Source organism: Pan paniscus, chromosome 5, assembly GCF_029289425.2.
Source record: "Pan paniscus chromosome 5, NHGRI_mPanPan1-v2.0_pri, whole genome shotgun sequence".
Taxonomy (NCBI): domain Eukaryota; kingdom Metazoa; phylum Chordata; class Mammalia; order Primates; family Hominidae; genus Pan; species Pan paniscus.
In genome coordinates, this window is record NC_073254.2 from 172,200,791 (window position 1) to 172,213,347 (window position 12,557).

The 12,557-nt window shown below is 38.3% G+C and overlaps 1 protein-coding gene across 21 annotated transcripts in view; it reads right to left on the minus strand.

The window, feature by feature from the left end:
* SYNE1 (spectrin repeat containing nuclear envelope protein 1) overlaps positions 1-12,557 on the minus strand; it is a 519,329-nt gene that overhangs the window by 58,012 nt on the left and 448,760 nt on the right. For all 21 annotated transcript variants that reach the window (XM_055114235.2, XM_055114240.2, XM_034963099.3 and 18 more), the window contains 2 exons: positions 9,402-9,557; positions 332-490 (listed from right to left, as the gene is read on the minus strand). In XM_055114235.2, the coding sequence (XP_054970210.2) occupies positions 332-490; positions 9,402-9,557 (315 nt within the window). The remainder of the gene's footprint in view (positions 1-331; positions 491-9,401; positions 9,558-12,557) is intronic.

The following is a 12,557-nucleotide window of genomic DNA, read 5'->3' on the forward strand; positions in this document are numbered from 1 at the left end:
CTCTAGAGTAGCTGGGACTACAGGCGCGCACCACCACGCCAGGCTAATGTTTTGTATTTTAGTAGAGACAGGGTTTCACCATGTTGGCCAGGATGGTCTTGATCTCCTGACCTCATGATCTGCCCACCTCAGCCTCCCAAAGTGCTGGGATTACAGGCGTGAGCCACTGCGCCCAGCTGCAAGTTTATTTTATATTAAAAAGATAAAATGTTTAAAATATACTGCTCCTTTGACAGGAAAGTAATTGTGAGTAAAGCCACCTTCTGTACCTGTGAAAAGTATACATAAGCCTTATGAAGAATGAAAACCTAAGTAGCCATGCATTCCATACCTTCTTGAGCTTCTCTATCATTTCTTCAATGAGAATGTCTCCATTCTGAGAAACTTTGCTTTCCATTTGAGTCAACCACTCACAGAGTTCCTTGTTCTTTTCACTGAAGACTGCCCATTCATTCAATCTTTCACCTATTTGCTGCCGCCTTAAAGAGAGCTGAAAAGTTTAAAATGGGAGAATAGGCAAAATGATTATCAGAGAGAAGCCCAAACTCCAAGGAAAATAGCAAATAAACTAGGACTACAATGAATGATAGTCATACATCTTTTTAGCCCACTGTTTCCTGAAGTCCAGGATTTGCTATTATAAAGTGGGAGACATTGAATCCTCTAGTTCTTTCCTGAAGATTCACATACACATTAGCTTATTAAAGGTTCTGGATAATGCAACTTCACACAATTGGTTCAGGATAGATAGGATACCTGACCAGTGAATGTAAAAAAGAAAGAAGAAATGGAAAAGAGTAGGGAAAGAAGAAAGGAAAGAAGGGAAGTAAAAGGAAAGAGAGATGGTAAAGAAGGGAGGAAAAAAGAAGGAAAGAAAGAAAAAAAGAATAGAAAGATGAAAGAAAAGAGTAAAAATAGGGAAGGAAGAAGAAAAGGAAGAAAAGAAGGGATGGAAGAATGAGCCTCAGGTATCTAGAGAGTGAGGAAGCGGGCAGCATCCAAGCGAAGCAGCCTGAAATGGAGGCAGGTGCCCCAAGGCTCAGCTCCATACTGACACATGGACTCCAGGAAAGTTCCTCTACTTCTCTGCAGTTTTCATTTTTATTTATTTAATTTTGTTTCTTTTCCTTCTTTTTTTTTTGCATGACAGATTTATTAAGATGTATTTCACATATGATACAATCACCTGTTTTAAAATGTACAATTCAGTGCTTTTTAGTATATTCACAGCATTTGTGCAATCACCACCATAATCAATTTTAGGATATTTTTATCATTCCAAAAAAAAAAAAGCCAGGTGCAGTGGCTCACGTCTGTAATCCTAACACTTTGGGAGGCCAAGGCAGGCAGAATCCTAACACTTTGGGAGGCCAAGGCAGGCAGATCACTAGAGGTCAGGAGTTCGAAACCTGCGTGGCCAACATGGTGAAACCCCATCTCTATTAAAAATACAAAAATTAGCCAGGTATGGTGGCGCACACCTGTAATCCCAGCTACTTGGGAAGCTGAGGCAGGAGAGTCGCTTGAGCCCAGGAGGCAGAGGTTGCAGTGAGCCGAGATTGTGTCACTGTGTTCCAGCCTGGGTGACAGAGCAAGACTCCACCTCAAACAACAACGACCACCACCACAACAATGAAAACCTTGTAGCCATCAGCAGTTACTCTACTGCTCCTCCTCACTTACCTCCCAGTTCTAATCTCCCTTCTGTCCCTATGGATTTTCCTATTCTGGACATTTCATATACATGGAATCATACAATATGTAGTCTTCTATGGCTGGCTTCTTTCACTTAGCATATTTTAAAGATTCATCTATATTGTAGCATGTATCAATACTTCATTCCTTTTATTGCTGACTATATTCCATTGTATGAATATACCACATTGCATTTATCAACTCATCTTATTTGGGTTGTTTCCAATTTTTTGCCTATTCTGAATAATGCTGTTATAAACATTTGTGCACAAGTGTTTGTATGAACACGTTTTCATTTCTCCTAGGTGTTTATCTAGCAGTAGAATGTCTCGGTCATATGGTAACACTATAGATTGTTTTCCAAAGTGGCTGCCCATTTCACATTCCCACCAGTAGTAGGATTCCAATTTCTCTACATCTTCACCAACACTTGATTACAGCCATCCTAATGGATGTGAAGTGGTATCTGATGATGGTTTTGATTTGCGTTTCCCTAAAGGCTAACAATACTGAGACTCTTCATGTTTCTTAGCCATTTATATATCTCCTTTGGAGAATTATCTACTCAAATCCGTTGCCTGCTTTTTAATTAGATTGCCTTTTTATTACTGAGTTCTGAGAGTTTCTTATACATTATATATATACAATGGGCTTGTTTTCCTATCTCTAGGTCTAGAATTATCCTTTCCAGAATTCTAAAATTTTCTGATTTCAAAATATAATACTCTTGTGTTCACAGTGCTGGTTGAAATACTAAGGAATGTTTCAAGTTGAGTTAAACTACACGTTGGCAAAACATAACATGATTTGGTAAGAAGGTCTGAAGACGTTCTTCCACAGTCTTGTTCATAATGCTGGCTCTTCCACTATTCATTCCACTGCATTAAACCTGTCCCTATTGATTTTATTTTACCCTCAACATTTTATTACAAAACATTTCCGACACAGAAAAGCTGAAGGAATTGGATGGTAAGCACTCATTACATACTCCCTGGGCTCAAACTGTTAACATTTTGCTATATTTTGTTTTAAGACATTTTCCTTCCTTAATACATTTACTTTTTACATATTTCAAACAAATTTCCTTTTTAAAATGAAAATGAAAATATTTCTAAGGTATTATACACTTTCTAGTTATCAATTCTGCCTTGGATTGGCTCTGTTAATGATTAGACAGATAACACAAAACTAAATATCTGTGATTCTACATCCTTGTAAACTAGTCCAGGAGCCCAGGATACGTATCCCAAGGCCAGCCTTAGGCACAGTGAGTTGCCTAGAGAGTGAGCCCCATAACCTACCATAAATTTTGAAAGGCCACCATGAGAAATTTATTCTTTTGATTCAATTATGATCTTTTAAAGTAAAAGTTTTTCCGGGTTGGGTGACACTGGTGAATCTACTAAGTATTTCCCCATTAGTATAATTTAGTTTCTCATTGAGGTTTTTGGAGGCAGAATAATACAGAACAGTCAAAGGGCAGTGAACTCACTTGGGGTAGGTCCTACTAGAAATGGAAAAAGCTAAGGAAACAGAGATTTAAAAGTTTTGGGGACAAATTTTGTCACTTTACACCATACCCCAAATAGCACTGAAGAACATAATCCCTCCAGGACCCCTTACCCCTCTAGCTCTGAGAGCTGCGTGCACTCTGATCTTCTGCTGATCTCTCAGATTGCGAACTCTCTGGTGAATACGGCCTTTTCCCTTTCATTCACAGAGCAGCAAGAGTCAGGAGTCTGGCTGGTAGTTAAAATCCCGGTTCAACTGATGGCCAAACTGAAACTATACTCTTATTATTTGGACTGCCCAAAGTAATCATTGTCTAAGAATCGAAGCTGGGCCTGGTGGCACATGCCTGTAATCCCAGCACTTTGGGAGGCCGAGGTGGGCAGAGTTCAAGACCAGCCGGGCCAACATAGTGAAACCCCACCTCTACTAAAAAAACAAAAATTAGCCAGGCGTGGTGGCAGGCATCTGTAATCTCAGCTACTCGGGAGGCTGAGGCAGGAGAATCGCTTGAGCCCGGGAGGCGGAAGATGCAGTGAGCCAAGATCACACCACTGCACTACAGCCTGGGCAACAGAGTGAGAAGAAAAAAAAAGAAAAAGAATCGAAACTCCTGCCCTTCAGACTGAAGATGAACAAGTAACTCCTTACACTTCCCCCGAATTTTGGCCATAAGCCAAGAATGAACTCTAGGCCTTTACTCACCAATATCTGCAGGGAGGATGGTCCCATAATAGAAAAATATTACCTATTACTTTCATAGGTAAGTATTATTATCCCCATTCCAGAGACAAGGAATATGAAAGCTGGACAAATTTGGGGCACTTGTTTAGAATCAGTACAAGATAAGACCAGCAAAGTTTGAGTCTTTGACATGGGGTGCAAATATGATTAAATATCCAGAGGCAGCTGAGATTCAAAAATAGTTCATCCATCACTGACTAACTGCATGATCAGGACAAGGTCCCTCATTTTCTCTACGACTTACTCCTTTCATTTGGAAATTATTCTTATGTTTGCTCCAAAAATTCATTAAACAAATGTTTATTGTCTGTAGTAAACAAGTGTCTCTATGTGCCCAGCACTGTCCTATCAATATGGTAATATTAGACAAATAAGAGAGTAATTTAAGAAATTGACTGATATGGCCAGGCGCACTGGCTCACGCCTATTATCCCAGCACTTTCGGAGACTGAAGCAGGTGGATCACTTGAGGTCAGGAGTTTGAGACCAGCCTGGCCAACATGGTGAAACCACATCAATATTAAAAGAATACAAAATTAGCAGGGCATGGTGGCAGGTGCCTGTAATCCCAGCTACTTGGGAGGCTGAGGCAGTAGAATTGCTTGAACCCAGGAGGCACAGGTTGCAGTGAGCCAAGATCGCACCACTGCACTCCAGCCTGGGCAACAAGGGTGAAACTCTGTCTCAGAAAAAAAAAAAAAAAAAGAAAGAAAGAAATTGACTGATATATATTAAAGACCTGACAACAGCTGGCCATTACTATGCTGTTGCTACTAGTACTATTATACATGACTACAGGGCATCACTTAAGTTTAAAATTTTTTTTCCTCCCTTGACACTCATGTATTCTATATCTCCACTAAGCAGCTGGATTATACACACAGATAGATAGATAGATAGATAGATAGATAGATAGATAGATAGATAGATAAAATATATATTAAATCCCTTGAGTTTATCACACACCATGAAAATGTTGCTTTCATTTTCTTACCACAGAGCTATACCTTAAAAAAGACACAGTGAGGCTACAAGCACTGGGTGCAAACCCAGGCCAAACGCTTTTCAAAAGATAAGGGCAATGGCATCTTCCTTCTGGTTTGTACATCTAGTATTTAGTCTATATACTAAGTAAACATTACCATCTCTTTCTTTGGATTCAGATGAACCCTCAAATTATTTATCAGCTTAGCACCTATTTATGTTTTTGCAAGGCCACAAATACATTGCATTGCCAACAGCTGAGAAGCACCAGCTAAAACCTTCAGAGTGTGCAGCAGCTCAACAGGAAATACATCCTTTTCTGGTTGAAATATTTTTACCATGATGTTTTGACAAAGTAACGAGCAATTACGATGATGACATATACTTATATTTCAGCTAGAATTACACACAAATCTACAAACCAAAACTGAATAAAAACAAGTATAAGCTCTGGCTGTACACAGGCACAACAAAACATTTGGGGTGTCTACTTGAAAACAGATATTTTAATATATTAACTCTGCCCTGCAATGTTTACTCACGGCCTCTATTCCGCATTCTCATCGCCAGTCCCAGGTACTCCAGACTCCTCATCAACTGCTTTGGTCAGAATAGGAACAGACTACTTGCTCCTTAGTAGGGATAATGTTATGTTGAACTCAAGTTTTGACTTTTACAATGAGACATGGGCACAAGCTCATTTCCTTTTGTGGTTTCATACTTGACAGAAATTCACCAGAAACAACTAACTCAAGAACGAGAAACTAATCTATATCCTCCTTAGAGTTACATCCTGGCACCTTGATCAAACCCATGACTAAACTCTCATTGGTTTAAATATTATTTTTCAGACTGAAGTATTAATAATATAAGTACGCTTTAGCTTCAAGCATTAAGACACTTCAACATGGAAAGTTTCTAAAAACACTATGTATTCCGTTTGCTGTTTCTTTTTAACTTCTTAGTCTCCTCACAGGTGTAAGTTATTAATCTATTTACAGCATATCGCATGATCAACATCAGCTTTTGAACTATATTTTCAGATGGCTGTCTAGATATATCTAAGTCTGGAGAACAATTTTACAACATATGAATGACTACTTTAGCAATTAGTAATAACAATAATTCCATGGCATTTTTATACAACAGTTTTCCTAAATCAAGAAGTATTGCATAACCATAATCTTCTTAATCTTCAAAATATTCAAAATCTTGTCATTATTTTACACTAAGAGAAACGTAAGTATGAAGAAATAGAATCAATGCCATAATGTCTTCATTATAAACAATACGTCATGAACACTTAGCTACTCTAGACACTGAAGATGCAAAGAAATGGTCTTTGCATATCAAAGTCCTCATATTCTTGGAATGAGGTCACAAACATTAAAAAGAATAATAACACAATGCCACATAATGGCACAACCAAAAGAGAAATGAGAATTCAGAGGACCAAGAACATACTGAGGGCTGAGAATTTCATAAATGACATAACAGGGGTTGTGGAATGTAAAAGAAAACAGGTTAGAAAATTAGAAGGGAAGGCCAGGCACGGTGGCTTACGCCTGTCATCTCAGCACTTTGGGAGGCTGAGGTGGGCAGATCACCTGGGGTCGGGAGTTGGAGACCAGCCTGACCAACATGGAGAAACCCTGTCTCTACTAAAAATACAAAATTTACAGGGCGTGGTGGCACATGCCTGTAATCTCAGTTACTTGGGAGGCTGAGGCAAGAGAATCACTTGTACCCAGGAGGTGGAGTCTGCGGTGAGCCGAGATCACACCATTGCACTCCAGCCTGGGCAACAAGAGAGCAGCTCTGTGTCAAAAAAAAAAAAAAAAGAAGAAGAAAATTAGAAGGGAAGAAACAGTGTCGGCAGGAAGAGTGGCATAATCCAGGTCTTTGGGGAGGGAAGTTCATGGCATGTTTGAAGCAAACAGGATCCAATCTCTAAAATATTATCTCTCTGAAGGCTTCACAGGCATCATTTAGCTAAAGCAATAGATCTGGTCTAATTCAATTCATCCAACATGCTAAAAAATATTAAGAGAGCAGGTAGTGCTAGACTTCTCCTAAAATTAAGAAAAACAGATGAATGGGCTCACAAACGTAACTGAAGGTTGCTGTGATAATTTCCCACAATTTGTACCCACCAAATATCTTTCATTTTGATACATCATGATAAAGTCTTTACATTGCAAAATTATAGGATGATTTACTGTATAATAAGGTACTGCTTTCAGTTTGAAGAATTCAGAAATGAATCAAGCGTTGTGATTAGCATTACTACCCTCTATGCGTAACTCCATGTAAATTCCTCATTGTGTTCACTGAGAAAATGAAGCTTTGTGAAAGTAGCCAAATTCATTTTGAACTCAAATCATTAACATGTTGGTGAAAGCCATCTCATACATGTATCCCACTTTTTAAAAAGTATATATTCATAGGAAACTGCTCACACATCTACCACGTGTGCTCCAGAGTTTTCTGTTGGCCCACGGATTGAGAAAAACATGGGTTTTCACCTGAATATACAGAGAGAAATTTTCCTGAAAATACACTTCTTGTTGATATCACATAAATCAAGAGGCTCTGAGCCGCTTAAACTCTGTTTAATGGTTCCTGAAGTATGAAGATAAGCATCTCTAAAGTCAGAGAAAGTGTGGAGGATGGGAGACAAAAGAGATCCCAGGGCAGCACAATTGGCAGGGACATAAGAGTAGGGACATAAGAGCCCCCTCTCAACAGCCCCTTCCTCAGTCTTCCCACACCAGCTTTTTCCAGCCAGTTCCTCTGCTCCAACTGCCACCTTGTCAGAGTGTTCATTTGCTTCCTCCCATCAATCAGTCTCCTCCACTCCCCTTTTCGAAACTCAATTCAAAATGTATCCATCTCAAGAAACATTTCCTTTATTCCTTGCCATCCACACTAGCCTTAGCTTGCTTACATCTTTATATAGTTTGTGTGTGTGAGAGAGAGAGAGAGAGATGGAGTTACGCTCTTGTTGCCCAGGCTGGAGTGCAATGGTGTGATCTCAGCTCACTGCAACCTCCGGCTCCTGGGTTCAAGTGATTTTCCTGCCTCAGCCTCCCAAGTAGCTGGGATTACAGGCACCCGCCACCATCCGCGGCTAATTTTTGTATTTTTAGTAGAGACGGGGTTTCACCATGTTGGCCAGGCTGGTCTTGAACTCCTGACCTCAGGTGATCCACCCGCCTCAGCCTCCCAAAGTGCTGGGACTACAGTCATAAGCCACCACACCTGGGTCCTTTAGACAGTTTTATACATTGTTTTTACCTGTTTATGCCTGGTTTTCTTCTTAACTGTACACATTCTCCTAGACTGATTTTAGTCTCAGATCAAGTTTAAACTTGACGATAGGGACATTTATTACAGTTTGTTAACATCACAATAATTAAGATGACTGATCCATTTAACAGAGATGTATCACAGCCTATTATGTGCCAGGCAGGGCACTCGGGGTATAGAAGTAACAAAGACAGGGCCCTGCTTCCTGGAGAACATAACCTCAAGGCATTTGGGTCTGTTCTTCATTATGAGCCTTTGAATCTGTTTTTCCTCTTTGCCTAGGATGTCTTCTCGCTGCCTTTCCACCAATCTTTCCCTTTCATTTCCAACTCAAAGTCAATCTGGGATTTTTTTTAAAACGTTGTGCACATAGAAGGTATTTAATAAATGAATAAAGTATGACTAAAAATAAATGAATATAAATTACCAGGAAACAACTACAGTAAATTAAAAGTGATAATAAATATTCCCTGAACAAAACCAGCTCCACAGTATTAGCTAATGTTGCAAATACAACAGTAGTTTTTCACGTTTCAAGTATATCTACCCAGCAAAATCACATCTGTGAACCATAACATTGTGCTTTCTCTTAAAAATATTATGCCAGCGGCCAGGCACGGTGGCTCACGCCTGCAATCCCAACACTTTGGGAGGGCGAGGCAGACAAATCACAAGGTCAGGAGATCGAGACCATCCTGGCTAACATGGTGAAACCCCATCCCTACTAAAAACACAAAAAATTAGCTGGGCATGGTTGCAGGTGCCTGTAGTCCCAGCTACTCGGGAGGCTGAGGCAGGAGAATGGCGTGAACCTGGGAGGTGGAGCTTGCAGTGAGCCGAGATTGTGCCACTGCACTCCAGCCTGGGCAAAAGAGCAAGACTCTGTCTCAAAAAAAAAAAAAAAAAAAAAATATATATATATATATATATATATATAAAATGCCAGCCAGCAAAAGTGAAAGAAAAAGAATCCAGTTTAGGTTTTTCTAAAATGTGGTAAAATATAAATATATTGATCTGAAATGTAGCCACAGTGTTCTTCCTTTGTCCGTACTAAGAATTATGGGCTGGGTCCACATGTGGGTTAACCCATCTGACGTTCAAATTCATCTCCCAATTTTCCATCATCAAGATAATTCCATTTTTAGAACTTATCTTACCTGGTGGCATAGTTCTTCCCACTGCCTTTGCAGAAGCTCTACGCGTTCATTAAGAATGGAGATATCATCAGCACTGATATAGGCAGAGAGGGTGTCCTTCAGCAGGCTCAACTGGGTCAAGTCATCTGTCCAGCTCCCAACTGCATTTTCTAATTCCTAAATAAAAAAACAAACTTGAATACCCACGGACATCTCCTGCCAATGATTTCTGAAGTGTTTTTGAATCCCCTCTTGATAGAATTTCCTTTGTATAGCCCTCAATTTAAATATCTAACTTGGGATCTAGAGGCACATCATGGCAATATTACAGATTTGGTTCCAGACCGCTGAAATAAAGTATATATCACAATAAAGTGAGTCACAAATTTTTGGTTTCTCAGTGCATATAAAAGTTATGTTTACACTATACTATTGTGTATAAAATGTGCAATAGCATATGTCTAAAAAAACCAATGTACATACCTTAATTTAAAAATACTTTATTGCTTAAAAATGCTAATGATCATCTGAGGCCTCAGCAAGTCATAATCTTCTTGCTGGTGGAAGGTCTTGGCTCAACGTGAAAGGCCGTTGACTGATCCAGTGGTGATTGATGAAGGCTAGGGTGGCTCTGGCAATTTCTTAAAATAAGACAATGAAGTTTAAGCAGCACTGATGACTCTTCCTTTTACAAAAGTTTCCTTGTAGCATGTGATGCTGTTTGAGAGCATTGTACTCACAGAACTTTTTGCAAAATTTGAGTCATCCTCTCAAACCCTACTGCTACTTTATCAACTAAGTTTATGTAATACTTGAAATCCTTTGTTGTTATCCACAGAATTTTTACCAGAGGTAGATTCCATTTCAAGAAGCCACTTTCTTGTTGACGGCCATACCACCCTAAACATGCCCAATCTTGTCGGTCTCAGAAGAAACCACTTTTTTTATTGATCCATAAGAAGCAACTCCTTATCCATTCAAGTTTTAACATGAGATTGCAGAAACTCAATCACATCTTCAGGCTCCATCTCTAACTCTAGTTCTCTTGATGTTTCCACCTCATCTGGAGCTACTCCCTCCACCACTGAAGTCTTGAACCCCCTCAAAGTCATCCACGACAGCTGGAATCAACTTCTTCCAAACACATGTTAATGTTGACATTTTGACCTTCTCCCATGAATCATGAATGTTGCTTTTGTGAAAATAAAATTTATTTTTAATTTTTGTGGGTACATAGTAGGTGTACATATATATGGGGTATATGAGATATTTTAATAGATGATAGCAAAGTAAATACGGTATTCATCACCTGAAGCATTTATCCTTTGTGTTACAAACAATCCATTTATACCCTTTTATTTATTTAAAAATGTATGATTAAACTCTTACTGACTACATTCGCCTTGTTGTTCTATCAAATACTTTTCTATTTTTTGTAATCATTAACCTTCCTCATCACCCCTGCAGCCTCCATGTACCCTCCCAAGCTCTGGTAACCATCTTTCTACTCTCTATCTCCATGAGTTCAGCTGTTTTAATTTTTAACTCCCACACATAAGTGAAAACACTGTTGAATGACAGTGGTGAAAGTGGACATCCTTGTTGTGTTCCAGATCTTAGAGGAAAGGCTTTCAGTTTTTCCTTATTCAGTATGATGCTACCTGTGGATCTGCCATATATGGCTTTTATTATGTTGAGCTATGTTTCTTCTATGCTCAGTTTTTTGATGGTTTTTATCAGGAAAGGTTGAATTTTATCAAATGCTTTTCAGCATCAATAGAAATGATCATATAACTTTTGTCTTTCATTCTGTTGATCTGATGTACACATTGATTGATTTGAGAATGTTCAACCATCATTGCATCCCTGGGATAAATTCCACTTGGTCATGATGAATGATCTTTTTAATGCACAGTTAAATTCAGTTTGCTATTATTTTAATGAATATTTTTACATAAATGTTCATCAGAGATATTGTTCTATAATTTTCCTTTTTTTTTTTTGATGTGTCTTTGTCTGGTTTTGTTATCAGGGTAATAGTAGCCTTGTAGAATGAGTTTGGAAGTATTCCCTCCTCCTCTATTTTTCAGAATAGATTGAGTAGGATTGGTATTAGTTCTTCTTTAAATGTTTGGTAAAATTCAGTAGCGAAGCCATCAGGTCCTGGGCTTCTTTGCTGGGAGACTTTTTATTATGGCTTCAATCTTGTTACTTGCTATTGGTCTGCTTTTGGATTTCTTCATGGTTCAATCTTGGCAGGTTGAATGTCTCGAGGAAATCATCCATTTCTTCTAGGTTTCCCAATTTATTGGCATATAGTTGCTCATAATAGCTGCTAAAGATCCTTTAAATTTCTGTGGTATTGGTTGTAATGTCTCCTTTTTCATTTAGATCTTCTCTTTTTTTCTTAGTCTGGCTAATGGTTTGTCAATTTATCTTTTCAAAAAATAAACTTTTCATTTTGTTGATCTTTTGTATTGTTTTCTTCATTTCCATTTCATTTATTTCTGCTTTAAGCTCTATTATTTCTTCTACTAACTTTGAGTTTGGTTTGCTCTTGCTTTTCTAATTCTTTAAGATGCATTGTTAGGTTATTTATTTGAAGTTTTTCTTCTTTTTTGATGTAGGTGCTTGTATCTATAAACTTCCATCTTAGTACTGCTTTCACTGTATTACGTAGGTTTTGGTATGTTGTGTTTCCATTATCATTTGTTTCAAGAAATTTTTCTATTTCCTTTTTAACCTCTTCATTGACTCACTGGTCATTCAGAAACATATAGTTTAATTTCTATGTGTTTGTATAGTTTCCAAAATTCTTTTTACTATTGATTTCTAGTTTTATTCCATTATGATCAAGAAGATACTTGATAAAATTTCACTTTTGTTTGAATGTTTTAAGACTTGTTTTGTGGCCTAACATATAGTCTATCCTTGAGAATGATCCATATGCTGGGGAGGAGAATGTGTATTTTGTAGCTGTTGGATGAATGTTCTGTAAATATCTATTAGGTCCATTTGGTCTGCAGTGCAGATTAACTCCAGTGTTTTTTTGTTTATTTTCCATCTGGATGATCTCTCCAATGCTAAAAGTGGGGTGTTGAAGACTGCAGCTATTATTGTATTTGGGTCTAATGTCTCTTTTTAGCTTTTTTAGCTCCAATAATATTTGCTTTATAT